We start from the raw sequence: 15,725 nt of genomic DNA, 5'->3' as shown, positions 1-15,725 counted from the left end.
ATTCTGCAGGCATAGTAAACAAGGGCTGGAATAACGGAATTTTTAAGCCAATCAAAAATCCGGACAGTAGTTGTGTTAACCAATCAAAATAGATCTAACTGCATCCCCGCTGAACGCTCGACTTCACTGGGTGGACTGCACATTTCTGTTGGATAGATTTGAATCTGCAATTCATAGGGTTTTTGAGTCAACATTCAAGATAAAGGTACGTTTTACCTCCTTATTTGTTTGGCCAGTTGTTGCAATTGCACATATTGAACGAAAAAGCGTCCTGTGCTTCTGATAATGTCCACAAAAAGCCATTGAAAAAGTAGCTAGCTAGACATCCTTACTGTGTATGTTAGCTGCTAGCGCTAGCCACCCATCTCTGAGCTAGCTTTACACTCAAATTTGATGGATATACTGAGGGCCATAAGCTACATAACTAACAACAACTAGGCTAACTAGTTACATGACTGGGAAAATGTCTGTGTTTTGATAGGCAAATCCTCAGTTGGCTAGATAGTTAGACAGAGAAGACCATATGAGGTCTTGACTATGGAGAAGATATTTCACTAGCTATGTAAGCAAACTACCATTTATGTTTGGCTACTGTAGCTCCTTGCTCCAACATACACCCTCACACTGCCTCTGTATTGTATCACTTTACTGAACAGACTGGGTTCAAGTCTCTTGTGTGCCTGAAGACGGAATCATCCCGATGAGCTAAAGCCCACCGAACCACCTCTGTTACACTTGTATTGATCCTTGTCTCCTCTCACCTTCCTTCTCCTCTGTCCCCTATCATTCTCCCTTTCTCTCCTCGCCCCATCCCCCTCCCTCCTCTGTTCTTCCCCCTGTCCTCCCCCTGTCCTCTCCTCTATCCTCCTCTCATTCTCTCTCCTCCTCTGCTGTCCCTCTCTCATTCTTTCTCCTCTCCTCTGTCCTCTTCTCCTCCCTCCCACCAGATGCAGTTCATGCTGCTGTTCAGTCGGCAGGGTAAGCTGCGGCTGCAGAAGTGGTATGTACCCCTGTCAGACAAAGAGAGGAAGAAGATCTCCAGGGACCTGGTCCAGACCATTCTAGCCCGTAAGCCCAAGATGTGTTCCTTCCTGGAGTGGAGGGACCTCAAGATCGTCTACAAGAGGTCAGAGAAAGACAGATAGACAGACAATGGGGTTAATTGTGGGAAATGATGTGCTCCTTCCTGGAGTGGAGGGACCTTAATGTCATCTACAAGACAGACAGACGGGGGAAATGTGGACTCCATCTGATAGTGTTGAGGTCAATTCAGGAAGGGAATTTCACCATCTTTGTTAAAGTTTTTACTTCCTGAAATTGCCGGTTTTGACAACTAAATTGTAGTATAGTCTCAAACCACTACATTTACATTTACATTTAAGTCATTTAGCAGACGCTCTTATCCAGAGCGACTTACAAATTGGTGCATTCACCTTATGACATCCAGTGGAACAGTCACTTTACAATAGTGCATCTAAATCTTAAAGGGGGGGGGTGAGAGGGATACTTGTGCCAAGGTTTAGAAGGCTGGTTCTCAGTAAGACTTTGCTGCTAGGGAGGCACCCTTACAGTTTTGTTTTCAGTCAGGGGGCCATTTTGTTACAGCACTCATTCTCAGAATGGTGAAGGCCATCTGATGCTTTTGTTATTCATTATTATCCCTGCTGAACGAAAGTATGTTTATCAGAGTGTGGCCCAAGGTTAGTGCCTTTGTTGTTTATCCCTGTGTTATCCTGTCCTCCAGATACACCAGTCTGTATTCTGTTGTTTATCCCTGTGTTATCCTGTCCTCCAGATACACCAGTCTGTATTCTGTTGTTTATCCCTGTGTTATCCTGTCCTCCAGATACACCAGTCTGTATTCTGTTGTTTATCCCTGTGTTATCCTGTCCTCCAGATACACCAGTCTGTATTCTGTTGTTTATCCCTGTGTTATCCTGTCCTCCAGATACACCAGTCTGTATTTCTGTTGTTTATCCCTGTGTTATCCTGTCCTCCAGCCTGTATTTCTGCTGTTTATCCCTGTGTTATCCTGTCCTCCAGATACACCAGCCTGTATTTCTGCTGTTTATCCCTGTGTTATCCTGTCCTCCAGCCTGTATTTCTGTTGTTTATCCCTGTGTTATCCTGTCCTCCAGTCTGTATTTCTGTTGTTTATCCCTGTGTTATCCTGTCCTCCAGATACACCAGTCTGTATTTCTGTTGTTTATCCCTGTGTTGTCCTGTCCTCCAGATACACCAGTCTGTATTTCTGTTGTTTATCCCTGTGTTATTCTGTCCTCCAGCCTGTATTTCTGTTGTTTATCCCTGTGTTATCCTGTCCTCCAGATACACCAGTCTGTATTTCTGTTGTTTATCCCTGTGTTATCCTGTCCTCCAGATACGCCAGCCTGTATTTCTGTTGTTTATCCCTGTGTTATCCTGTCCTCCAGATACGCCAGCCTGTATTTCTGTTGTTTATCCCTGTGTTATCCTGTCCTCCAGATACACCAGTCTGTATTTCTGTTGTTTATCCCTGTGTTATCCTGTCCTCCAGATACACCAGCCTGTATTTCTGTTGTTTATCCCTGTGTTATCCTGTCCTCCAGTCTGTATTTCTGTTGTTTATCCCTGTGTTATCCTGTCCTCCAGATACACCAGTCTGTATTTCTGTTGTTTATCCCTGTGTTATCCTGTCCTCCAGATACACCAGTCTGTATTTCTGTTGTTTATCCCTGTGTTATCCTGTCCTCCAGATACACCAGCCTGTATTTCTGTTGTTTATCCCTGTGTTATCCTGTCCTCCAGATACACCAGCCTGTATTTCTGTTGTTTATCCCTGTGTTATCCTGTCCTCCAGATACACCAGTCTGTATTTCTGTTGTTTATCCCTGTGTTATCCTGTCCTCCAGATACACCAGTCTGTATTTCTGTTGTTTATCCCTGTGTTATCCTGTCCTCCAGTCTGTATTTCTGCTCCTTATCCCTGTGTTATCCTGTCCTCCAGATACACCAGTCTGTATTTCTGTTGTTTATCCCTGTGTTATCCTGTCCTCCAGTCTGTATTTCTGCTCCTTATCCCTGTGTTATCCTGTCCTCCAGATACACCAGTCTGTATTTCTGTTGTTTATCCCTGTGTTATCCTGTCCTCCAGTCTGTATTTCTGCTCCTTATCCCTGTGTTATCCTGTCCTCCAGATACGCCAGCCTGTATTTCTGCTGTTTATCCCTGTGTTATCCTGTCCTCCAGATACGCCAGCCTGTATTTCTGCTGTGCGGTGGAAGATCAAGACAATGAGCTCATCACGCTGGAGATCATCCACAGATACGTAGAGCTGCTGGATAAGTACTTTGGCAGTGTGAGTCTTCATATTGCACACTGCTACTGTTCTCAGTGGTCCTGTTGGTGTTCATGACAGTGGCCATACTGTTCTCTCTGTGGTCCTGTTGGTGATCATGACAGAGGCCATACTGTTCTCTCTGTGGTCCTGTTGGTGATCATGACAGAGGCCATACTGTTCTCTGTGATCATGACAGAGGCCATACTGTTCTCTGTGTTCATGACAGAGGCCATACTGTTCTCTGTGTTCATGACAGAGGCCTTACTGTTCTCTGTGTTCATGACAGTGGCCATACTGTTCTCTCAGTGGTCCTGTTGGTGATCATGACAGAGGCCATACTGTTCTCTGTGTTCATGACAGAGGCCATACTGTTCTCTGTGTTCATGACAGAGGCCATACTGTTCTCTGTGTTCATGACAGAGGCCATACTGTTCTCTGTGTTCATGACAGAGGCCATACTGTTCTCTGTGTTCATGACAGAGGCCATACTGTTCTCTGTGTTCATGACAGTGGCCATACTGTTCTCTCAGTGGTCCTGTTGGTGATCATGACAGAGGCCATACTGTTCTCTGTGTTCATGACAGTGGCCATACTGTTCTCTCAGTGGTCCTGTTGGTGATCATGACAGAGGCCATACTGTTCTCTGTGTTCATGACAGAGGCCATACTGTTCTCTGTGTTCATGACAGAGGCCATACTGTTCTCTGTGTTCATGACAGAGGCCATACTGTTCTCTGTGTTCATGACAGTGGCCATACTGTTCTCTCAGTGGTCCTGTTGGTGATCATGACAGAGGCCATACTGTTCTCTGTGTTCATGACAGTGGCCATACTGTTCTCTGTGTTCATGACAGTGGCCATACTGTTCTCTGTGTTCATGACAGAGGCCATACTGTTCTCTCAGTGGTCCTGTTGGTGATCATGACAGAGGCCATACTGTTCTCTGTGTTCATGACAGAGGCCATACTGTTCTCTGTGTTCATGACAGTGGCCATACTGTTCTCTGTGTTCATGACAGAGGCCATACTGTTCTCTGTGTTCATGACAGAGGCCATACTGTTCTCTGTGATCATGACAGTGGCCATACTGTTCTCCCTGTGGCCCTGTTGGTGATCATGACAGTGGCCATACTGTTCTCTGTGTTCATGACAGAGGCCATACTGTTCTCTGTGTTCATGACAGAGGCCATACTGTTCTCTCAGTGGTCCTGTTGGTGTTCATGATAGTGGCCATACTGTTCTCTGTGTTCATGACAGAGGCCATACTGTTCTCTGTGATCATGACAGTGGCCATACTGTTCTCTGTGATCATGACAGTGGCCATACTGTTCTCTGTGTTCATGACAGAGGCCATACTGTTCTCTGTGATCATGAGTGGCCATACTGTTCTCTGTGTTCATGACAGTGGCCATACTGTTCTCTGTGTTCATGACAGAGGCCATACTGTTCTCTCAGTGGTCCTGTTGGTGATCATGACAGAGGCCATTATGTTAAAGCACCATTGCTTAGCACCTATCCAAATGATCAGATCTGTGAGACGGGGAAGAAGTATACATGTTGTTATTGGAACAGGGTCTGGTTGTTCCTGTGTCTAATGGAGCTGGTCAAACTGGTTTACCATTTGGAGTAAATACTTTGGACAAGAAATAATCTTCCAATGTGTTCCCTCTTGGTGTCTGTGTCTGTCTGTCTCCATGTCAGGTGTGTGAGCTGGACATCATCTTTAACTTTGAGAAGGCCTACTTCATCCTGGATGAGTTCCTGCTAGGAGGAGAGGCTCAGGAGACCTCCAAGAAGAACGTACTGAAGGCTATAGAGCAGGCCGACCTGCTGCAGGAGGTAAGACTCCTCACTGACCCCTAACATCTGACCCCAACACTAACCCTGACCTCCAAGAAGAACGTACTGAAGGCTATAGAGCAGGCCGACCTGCTGCAGGAGGTAAGACTCCTCACTGACCCCTAACATCTGACCCAACACTAACCCTGACCTCCAAGAAGAACGTACTGTTGGCTATAGAGCAGGCCGACCTGCTGCAGGAGGTAAGACTCCTCACTGACCCCTAACATCTGACCCAACACTAACCCTGACCTCCAAGAAGAACGTACTGAAGGCTATAGAGCAGGCCGACCTGCTGCAGGAGGTAAGACTCCTCACTGACCCCTAACATCTGACCCCAACACTAACCCTGACCTCCAAGAAGAACGTACTGAAGGCTATAGAGCAGGCCGACCTGCTGCAGGAGGTAAGACTCCTCACTGACCCCTAACATCTGACCCCAACACTAACCCTGACCTCCAAGAAGAACGTACTGAAGGCTATAGAGCAGGCCGACCTGCTGCAGGAGGTAAGACTCCTCACTGACCCCTAACATCTGACCCCAACACTAACCCTGACCTCCAAGAAGAACGTACTGAAGGCTATAGAGCAGGCCGACCTGCTGCAGGAGGTAAGACTCCTCACTGACCCCTAACATCTGACCCAACACTAACCCTGACCTCCAAGAAGAACGTACTGTTGGCTATAGAGCAGGCCGACCTGCTGCAGGAGGTAAGACTCCTCACTGACCCCTAACATCTGACCCCAACACTAACCCTGACCTCCAAGAAGAACGTACTGAAGGCTATAGAGCAGGCCGACCTGCTGCAGGAGGTAAGACTCCTCACTGACCCCTAACATCTGACCCCAACACTAACCCTGACCTCCAAGAAGAACGTACTGAAGGCTATAGAGCAGGCCGACCTGCTGCAGGAGGTAAGACTCCTCACTGACCCCTAACATCTGACCCCAACACTAACCCTGACCTCCAAGAAGAACGTACTGAAGGCTATAGAGCAGGCCGACCTGCTGCAGGAGGTAAGACTCCTCACTGACCCCTAACATCTGACCCCAACACTAACCCTGACCTCCAAGAAGAACGTACTGAAGGCTATAGAGCAGGCCGACCTGCTGCAGGAGGTAAGACTCCTCACTGACCCCTAACATCTGACCCCAACACTAACCCTGACCTCCAAGAAGAACGTACTGAAGGCTATAGAGCAGGCCGACCTGCTGCAGGAGGTAAGACTCCTCACTGACCCTAACATCTGACCCCAACACTAACCCTGACCTACAAGAAGAACAATAGAGCAGGCTGCTGCAGGAGGTAAGACTCCTCACTGACCCCTAACATCTGACCCAACACTAACCCTGACCTCCAAGAAGAACGTACTGTTGGCTATAGAGCAGGCCGACCTGCTGCAGGAGGTAAGACTCCTCACTGACCCCTAACATCTGACCCCAACACTAACCCTGACCTCCAAGAAGAACGTACTGAAGGCTATAGAGCAGGCCGACCTGCTGCAGGAGGTAAGACTCCTCACTGACCCCTAACATCTGACCCCAACACTAACCCTGACCTCCAAGAAGAACGTACTGAAGGCTATAGAGCAGGCCGACCTGCTGCAGGAGGTAAGACTCCTCACTGACCCCTAACATCTGACCCCAACACTAACCCTGACCTCCAAGAAGAACGTACTGAAGGCTATAGAGCAGGCCGACCTGCTGCAGGAGGTAAGACTCCTCACTGACCCCTAACATCTGACCCCAACACTAACCCTGACCTCCAAGAAGAACGTACTGAAGGCTATAGAGCAGGCCGACCTGCTGCAGGAGGTAAGACTCCTCACTGACCCCTAACATCTGACCCCAACACTAACCCTGACCTACAAGAAGAACGTACTGTTGGCTATAGAGCAGGCCGACCTGCTGCAGGAGGTAAGACTCCTCACTGACCCCTAACATCTGACCCAACACTAACCCTGACCTCCAAGAAGAACGTACTGTTGGCTATAGAGCAGGCCGACCTGCTGCAGGAGGTAAGACTCCTCACTGACCCCTAACATCTGACCCCAACACTAACCCTGACCTCCAAGAAGAACGTACTGTTGGCTATAGAGCAGGCCGACCTGCTGCAGGAGGTATGTGGGCTATGTCCTAGATGAGTTGGTGTAATGATGACATCTCTGGGCTATGATGACATCTCTGGGCTATGTCCTAGATGAGTTGGTGTAATGATGACATCTCTGGTCTATGTCCTAGATGAGTTGGTGTAATGATGACATCTCTGGGCTATGTCCTAGATGAGTTGGTGTAATGATGACATCTCTGGTCTATGTCCTAGATGAGTTGGTGTTATGATGACATCTCTGGTCTATGTCCTAGATGAGATGGTGTATGATGACATCTCTGGGCTATGATAGATGATCATCTGGGCTATGTCCTAGATGAGTTGGTGTTATGATGACATCTCTGGGCTATGATGACATCTCTGGGCTATGTCCTAGATGAGTTGGTGTAATGATGACATCTCTGGGCTATGATGACATCTCTGGTCTATGTCCTAGATGAGTTGGTGTAATGATGACATCTCTGGGCTATGATGACATCTCTGGGCTATGTCCTAGATGAGTTGGTGTAATGATGACATCTCTGGTCTATGTTCTAGATGAGTTGGTGTAATGATGACATCTCTGGGCTATGTCCTAGATGAGTTGGTGTAATGATGACATCTCTGGGCTATGATGACATCTCTGGTCTATGTCCTAGATGAGATGGTGTTATGATGACATCTCTGGTCTATGTCCTAGATGAGATGGTGTTATGATGACATCTCTGGGCTATGATGACATCTCTGGGCTATGTCCTAGATGAGTTGGTGTTATGATGACATCTCTGGGCTATGATGACATCTCTGGTCTATGTCCTAGATGAGTTGGTGTAATGATGACATCTCTGGTCTATGTCCTAGATGAGTTGGTGTAATGATGACATCTCTGGTCTATGTCCTAGATGAGTTGGTGTTATGATGACATCTCTGGTCTATGTCCTAGATGAGTTGGTGTTATGATGACATCTCTGGGCTATGATGACATCTCTGGTCTATGTCCTAGATGAGTTGGTGTTATGATGACATCTCTGGGCTATGATGACATCTCTGGTCTATGTCCTAGATGAGTTGGTGTAATGATGACATCTCTGGGCTCTCTCTGGGCTATGTCCTAGATGAGTTGGTGTTATGATGACATCTCTGGGCTATCTCTCCTAGATGAGTTGGTGTAATGATGACATCTCTGGTCTTTGTCCTAGATGAGTTGGTGTTATGATGACATCTCTGGTCTATGTCCTAGATGAGTTGGTGTTATGATGACATCTCTGGGCTATGATGACATCTCTGGGCTATGTCCTAGATGAGTTGGTGTTATGATGACATCTCTGGGCTATGATGACATCTCTGGTCTATGTCCTAGATGAGTTGGTGTTATGATGACATCTCTGGGCTATGATGACATCTCTGGTCTATGTCCTAGATGAGTTGGTGTAATGATGACATCTCTGGTCTATGTCCTAGATGAGTTGGTGTAATGATGACATCTCTGGTCTATGTCCTAGATGAGTTGGTGTTATGGCCTTTTTCTCTCTCCATCTCTGATCCCTATATGTCATTCTTGACTTGTTTAGTTTTGTGTTGAAAGTGTTTGTCTATAGTACTGCTGTATTTAGGCTAATGTTATTCGTCTGGCAGCCTGTCGGTGGCATTGTTATTCCAGGCTCTCCTACCGCCTGCATCCACATGACTGAGCTATGGGAACCTCCCCAGGGTTGGCTGTCTGAGCTCTCACTCCCTGCATCCACAGCTATATGACTGAGCTATGGAAACCTCCCCAGGGTTGGCTGTCTGAGCTCTCACTCCCTGCATCCACAGCTATATGACTGAACTATGGAAACCTCCCCAGGGTTGGCTGTCTGAGCTCTCACTACCTGCATCCACAGCTATATGACTGAGCTATGGGAACCTCCCCAGGGTTGGCTGTCTGAGCTCTCACTCCCTGCATCCACAGCTATATGACTGAGCTATGGGAACCTCCCCAGGGTTGGCTGTCTGAGCTCTCACTACCTGCATCCACATGACTGAGCTATGGGAACCTCCCCAGGGTTGGCTGTCTGAGCTCTCACTCCCTGCATCCACAGCTATATGACTGAGCTATGGGAACCTCCCCAGGGTTGGCTGTCTGAGCTCTCACTCCCTGCATCCACATGACTGAGCTATGGGAACCTCCCCAGGGTTGGCTGTCTGAGCTCTCACTACCTGCATCCACATGACTGAGCTATGGGAACCTCCCCAGGGTTGGCTGTCTGAGCTCTCACTCCCTGCATCCACATGACTGAGCTATGGGAACCTCCCCAGGGTTGGCTGTCTGAGCTCTCACCGCCTGCATCCACATGACTGAGCTATGGGAACCTCCCCAGGGTTGGCTGTCTGAGCTCTCACTACTTGCATCCACATGACTGAGCTATGGGAACCTCCCCAGGGTTGGCTGCCTGAGCTCTCACCGCCTGCATCTACATGACTGAGCTATGGGAACCTCCCCAGGGTTGGCTGTCTGAGCTCTCACTACCTGCATCCACAGCTATATGACTGAGCTATGGGAACCTCCCCAGGGTTGGCTGTCTGAGCTCTCACTACCTGCATCCACAGCTATATGACTGAGCTATGGGAACCTCCCCAGGGTTGGCTGTCTGAGCTCTCACTGCCTGCATCCACATGACTGAGCTATGGGAACCTCCCCAGGGTTGGCTGCCTGAGCTCTCACTGCCTCTGTTCATAAAGGGGGCTTCACTCACTATTCAGCTCTCATTCATGACTACCATCAGCATGAAACACTGGAGAATCTGACTGGGGGGTTGACAAAAGGGGGGGGGTGTACTTTTCCAGTCTAATCCACCCTTTTCATCAGAATTGTTCCAACTAAAACTATAGAGCTGCATCATACTTTATATATTTTACGTCTAGCTGAAGAGTCTGTGCTTGAGGAAGGATGATTTGTGTTTTAGGTCTGATAATGTTTACTAGTTTATACAAGGCTTGGCTAACAACGTCACAGAAACGATGCGAGCTCTTCAATGGGACCCGAAGGCTGTGTGTGGTGTTTCTGGATGGTCAGATGGCAACGATGAAGTAGGGGGACTCGTTTCAACTAGTTCAATCTCGTTCTGGCACCAGAGCTCGGTGCTTATTATGGGATGTATTAGGTTACGATATCCGACTTCTTCGATATAGCGTTAGTGATATGTTCCAGAAGGAACCCACTGAACGATTCAGGATATGAAGAATCATATTTGTCTTGGTAAAATGTACTTTATAACAACGGAAGTGAAATGCAATCACCAAAGCGCGTTACGGACACCCTTTGTGTTTGAGAGACAAGTGCACATTTTTATTTATGTTTTCAATAAACATTGAAATACAGTTTACATGTTGTCAACAGTCTAATAAAATAAAAAAAGAACGATCTCGCTCTCCCAGAACAAGCTTGGCTAGTGGTAAAAACCTGCTTATTCAGACAAAAGACCAATCTAAGCCGACCACGTCTCTGCTAAACAACCAACCCATCTATTTGTTAGCTTACTAACTGGGCCTGGCAGTCATGCACATCATATGAAACGAATGAGGTGGTAAGTGCAGCACCAGGCTCACAACACTAAATGCTTTACCAAGCTAGCTATCTGGCCACTGTCGCTAGTGACATCATTAACTCGCAATGGATCAGTTTTCACGAAGCAGCTGCCTAGAGACCCTTTACCTACCTAGCTAGCTAGCGAATCATGCTAACCATTGTTAGGAATTTTATAAATAATGACTAAACAATATCTACATTTCAAATAGAACTATAACTAATGAAACTTATACTCTGTTTTATATCTGATTAATAATTTTAATTCATAAGGAAGGGATTGTGGAGCACGAAACAGGGGGTAATTAAATTAAATACCATTCCAGCCAGGTTGGAGAGGACTGGAATTGTGGGTTTTTAAGTAAGCAAAAAGGGTCGTTAACCTATGGTTGAACCGACTCAACTTAGCTCTGGGATGTTTAGATAAGGCAGAGAGTGTTTTTCCTGGGTTTTCCATTATCTGAAACTGTCTTCTAAATAGTGATGGATGAAGGTGACCATTCCAGAAGTTAATAGATAAGTGTGTGTCTGGAGTGAGCGAGCTAGTGGGTTGGAATGAACTTTTCAACTGGTTGGAATCCTGGTTGATAGGAGGAAGGACAATTTATAACCTATGACGTCATATTTTGTAAAAAAAAAAAAAACTGTTGTTCGTGGTTATATGGCAGCGCGCTCCGAGAATAAATCCTATTATCTCATTTTGATAAGACTGATCTCTGTCTATTTTATGCAAATAAGAATCTTACAAATTCTCATAAAATAGACTAAGTGAATTCAATTAATGAAAACATATTGGAATTATGAAATTACATTAACACCATTTAGCTTACGTTAGCCAGCTAGCTAAAAGTCTATCTATGGGCTGTATGTGATTATGGAGAGTGAATTAAATATATATATATATATCTTGCTGTGGCCATCTGGCTAGTATCAAAAAGGGCATTCTGCAACGCTAGTGCAGCTAGCTGACATTGACTAGACCGTAATGCAACACACACGGACATCCATTGCCATCTTCTGGTTTGGAGTATTTTTAACGAGGCTGAGGACTTCGCTGTGTGACAACTCTGTTCGGAGGTGCTAAGTACTGTCACATGTTTGCCTGCCGACAATCCTACCGATGTGTCTGGCTATTATTGATTAAATACCTTGTTAACAGTGCAATTTTGAAGCCACAACTAATGTCTGGATTGGACATTTTGTGCCTTTCCTTTATTGCTCGTTTGGAACACAGGAGGTTGGTGGCACCTTAATTGGGGAGGACGGGCTCGTGGTAATGTCTGGGGAGGACGGGCTCGTGGTAATGTCTGGGGAGGACGGGCTCGTGGTAATGTCTGGGGAGGACGGGCTCGTGGTAATGTCTGGGGAGGACGGGCTCGTGGTAATGTCTGGGGAGGACGGGCTCGTGGTAATGTCTGGGGAGGACGGGCTCGTGGTAATGTCTGGGGAGGACGGGCTCGTGGTAATGTCTGGGGAGGACGGGCTCGTGGTAATGTCTGGGGAGGACGGGCGTGGTAATGTCTGGGGAGGACGGGCTCGTGGTAATGTCTGGGGAGGACGGGCTCGTGGTAATGTCTGGGGAGGACGGGCTCGTGGTAATGTCTGGGGAGGACGGGTTCGTGGTAATGTCTGGGGAGGACGGGCTCGTGGTAATGTCTGGGGAGGACGGGCTCGTGGTAATGTCTGGGGAGGACGGGCTCGTGGTAATGTCTGGGGAGGACGGGCTCGTGGTAATGTCTGGGGAGGACGGGCTCGTGGTAATGTCTGGGGAGGACGGACTCGTGGTAATGTCTGGGGAGGACGGGCTCGTGGTAATGTCTGGGGAGGACGGGCTCGTGGTAATGTCTGGGGAGGACGGGCTCGTGGTAATGTCTGGGGAGGACGGGCTCGTGGTAATGTCTGGGGAGGACGGGCTCGTGGTAATGTCTGGGGAGGACGGGCTCGTGGTAATGTCTGGGGAGGACGGGCTCGTGGTAATGTCTGGGGAGGACGGGCTCGTGGTAATGTCTGGGGAGGACGGGCTCGTGGTAATGTCTGGGGAGGACGGGCTCGTGGTAATGTCTGGATCTGAATCAGTGGAATGGTATCAAATACATTTATTTTAATCTTTATTTAACCAGGCAAGTCAGTTAAAACAAATTCTTATTTTCAATGACGGCCTAGGAACCGTGGGTTAACTGCCTGTTCAGGGGCAGAACGACAGTCAGCTCAGGGATTTGAACTTGCAACCTTCCGGTTATTAGCCCAACGTTCTAACCACTAGGCTACCCTGCCGCCCCACATGATTTGATACCCTTCCATTCGCTCCATTGCAGCCATTTATTATGAGCCGTCCTCCCCCCCAGCAGCCTCCTCTGATTTACATCAGCTGGTCTTGCGGTCAGTTGTATTCAAACAGTGCTTTTCTCTCTCTCTCCGTGCTTCACCTCCTGCTAGGATGCCAAAGTAAGTGTTACATCTACCTGATCTGCTGTATTTAATCGTGGCGTTGGAGCAGTTACTCAAGTCATTGCATTTAGGCTTCAAACACCTGTTTTCTTGTATGCAATCCATAAACCAATCAAACTGGTCCATCTTCAGACTGACTACAGTGTTTTATCCTTCTCAACTGTCATCTTGTCTGTTCCCTCCCTCCTTTAGGAAGCTGAAGCCCCACGGAGTGTCCTGGAGGAGATTGGCCTGACATAAACTCCCTCCATCACTGCCCCAACTATCTCCCTCTCTTTATTCTCTCTCTCTCTCTTCACGGGGGCCCAAACATCTTGTTCTCGCTCCTTTGATGTGCTGTAGTGTTGTCTTGTACTAAAACTCTTATCATGTTGTTAATGTTACTTGTGCCAACTGTCTGTTCCTTGTTTTTTTTTTTGTACCTCGTCAAACACTCACCTTTTGAAACCCCTGGGGTACATGCAGCCAGTGGCCACAGACGACACCAATAATACCTGAAATCTCACCCACCTTCCTTAAGTCAGTGTTTCTGTTGTACGTGACATGTCCGTGACGGGCATTTTAACTCCAGTCTCGTCTAGAGAATTTAAAACAATTCAAAAGTATATCATAAAGAGTAAGAAACCCCTTTTTTTACTTCAATGGGATGTTCACAAGTAAAAGAAAGCAAAAGGATGTCAGTATTTTTAAAGAAGTGTTACAGTTTAAAAGTATTCATGTTCATTCTTTCATTGTTTGACCAAAGAACACTGTGTTATAATCATATCGTTTTGAAGATAAATGGTGTTTAGGGGGAAATATGTGCTCTCTCAGGGTTGGGGTCAATTCTATTTAAATTCCTATCAATTCAGAAAGTAAACCAATTTACACTTTTTTTACTCATTGAAGGAAATGTGCATTGGAATATCAGTGTATTCCTGAATTTAAATAGAATTGACCCAAGCCTTGCTCTGTATAGCCTGAGTCCCAGATCTTTGTGCTGTCTTGCTACCTCCTGTGTCGTTCAATATGTTCAGTTGGGAAGACAGCACAAACACACCTGGGACTCCTCCCATTCTGCATGCTTTAAAAGGCAAGGGAAGAGTAACACTGGGGACTCCGCCCACTCTGCATGCATTAAAAGGCAAGAGAGGAGTAACACTGGGGACTCCGCCTACTCTGCATGCTTTAAAAGGCAAGGGATGAGTAACTCCGCCTACTCTGCATGCTTTATAAGGCAAGGGAAGAGTAACTCCGCCCACTCTGCATGCTTTAAAAGGCAAGGGATGAGTAACTCCGCCTACTCTGCATGCTTTAAAAGGCAAGGGATGAGTAACTCCGCCTACTCTGCATGCTTTAAAAGGCAAGGGATGAGTAACTCCGCCTACTCTGCATGCTTTATAAGGCAAGGGAAGAGTAACTCCGCCCACTCTGCATGCTTTAAAAGTCAAGGGAAGAGTGACTCCGCCCACTCTGCATGCTTTATAAGGCAAGGGAAGAGTAACTCCGCCCACTCTGCATGCTTTAAAAGGCAAGGGAAGAGTAACTCCGCCCACTCTGCATGCTTTATAAGGCAAGGGAAGAGTAACTCCTCCCACTCTGCATGCTTTATAAGGCAAGGGAAGAGTAACTCCTCCCACTCTGCATGCTTTATAAGGCAAGGGAAGAGTAACACTAGTGAAAATGAACAAAAAGGGATTCTGTTACTAATCGAACTTGTCTTCATCACACAATGTTTTAACTGTCAATGAAAATGCATTTAGGGCACTTGATTCGTAGCCTGGTTCTGACCTGAATTCTGTTCATGAAGTGATCGTGAAACTGGAATATTCTGTTTGAATCATAACAGGCTACTTGTTATTGAGGAAGGTTGTGACAATTGAAGCACAAATCATGAGGTACTCCCACTATATCACTGCCTGTGCTTAGTGCACACGGACATGACCAGTTATTGAATTAGTGCACACGGACATTATTGAATTACCAGTTATTGAATTGTTTACAAAAACCATTGGTTAAAGAAGCCTAAACCTGTTGCAATTCCCTGTCTACCGTACAGACTGCTCCTTCACCAATGACCAGAATGGTGTCCTGTGAGGACATTTAATGTTCTCTTTCAGCTTGTACTGTATTTGCTCTTTAACTGTGGTGATATCCCAAATGGCACCCTATTCCCTACATAGTGCACTACTTTTGGCCAGAGCCTATGAAGAAGTGCACTAAATAGGGAATAGGGCACCATGTCTTGCTCCTGTGTACATTATGAATCATTTCAAAGTATTGCATTTTATTTTACACAGACAACTGTCACTACTTCAGTTCTCTCATACTGTAAATCATTAAAACAATATGTCTATGGATTAGCAGAACGGTTGTTTTGCCTGGCCTTTTTTTCACAGAAAATGTAAAGTGTGTGGAAGAAACAAGGTTCAATTGTAGGTCAAAGAGCAAATGCTCACGAGTTACTTTTGGCAATAAAAATACACATA

At 46.6% G+C, this 15,725-nt stretch overlaps 1 protein-coding gene across 2 annotated transcripts; it reads left to right on the top strand.

The window, feature by feature from the left end:
* The first annotated feature begins 68 nt into the window (after positions 1-68).
* Positions 69-14,049, top strand: LOC124018974 (AP-1 complex subunit sigma-2). 2 transcript variants are annotated; one of them, XM_046334304.1, is made up of 6 exons: positions 69-205; positions 948-1,126; positions 3,229-3,337; positions 5,018-5,155; positions 13,246-13,254; positions 13,450-14,049. In XM_046334304.1, the coding sequence occupies exons 2-6, from the start codon at positions 948-950 to the stop codon at positions 13,495-13,497; spliced, it is 483 nt and encodes a 160-aa protein (XP_046190260.1). In that variant the 5' UTR covers positions 69-205; the 3' UTR covers positions 13,498-14,049. The 2 variants fall into 2 exon arrangements, with proteins under 2 accessions (XP_046190260.1, XP_046190261.1); XM_046334305.1 differs by lacking the exon at positions 13,246-13,254.
* The last annotated feature ends 1,676 nt before the right edge of the window (positions 14,050-15,725 follow it).

This window comes from Oncorhynchus gorbuscha, unplaced genomic scaffold, assembly GCF_021184085.1.
Source record: "Oncorhynchus gorbuscha isolate QuinsamMale2020 ecotype Even-year unplaced genomic scaffold, OgorEven_v1.0 Un_scaffold_592, whole genome shotgun sequence".
Lineage (NCBI taxonomy): Eukaryota > Metazoa > Chordata > Actinopteri > Salmoniformes > Salmonidae > Oncorhynchus > Oncorhynchus gorbuscha.
Note: the sequence above shows the minus strand (reverse complement) of the source record. Positions and strands in the feature narration are given on the sequence as shown.

Excerpts from the sequence above, each read along its gene's own strand:
- LOC124018974 (XM_046334304.1), top strand. The coding sequence starts at position 948 with ATGCAGTTCATGCTGCTGTTCAGTCGGCAGGGTAAGCTGCGGCTGCAG. Across the intron at positions 1,127-3,228 it reads CTCAAGATCGTCTACAAGAG|ATACGCCAGCCTGTATTTCT; the intron begins GTCAGAGAAAGA and ends CCTGTCCTCCAG. Across the intron at positions 3,338-5,017 it reads TGGATAAGTACTTTGGCAGT|GTGTGTGAGCTGGACATCAT; the intron begins GTGAGTCTTCAT and ends TCTCCATGTCAG.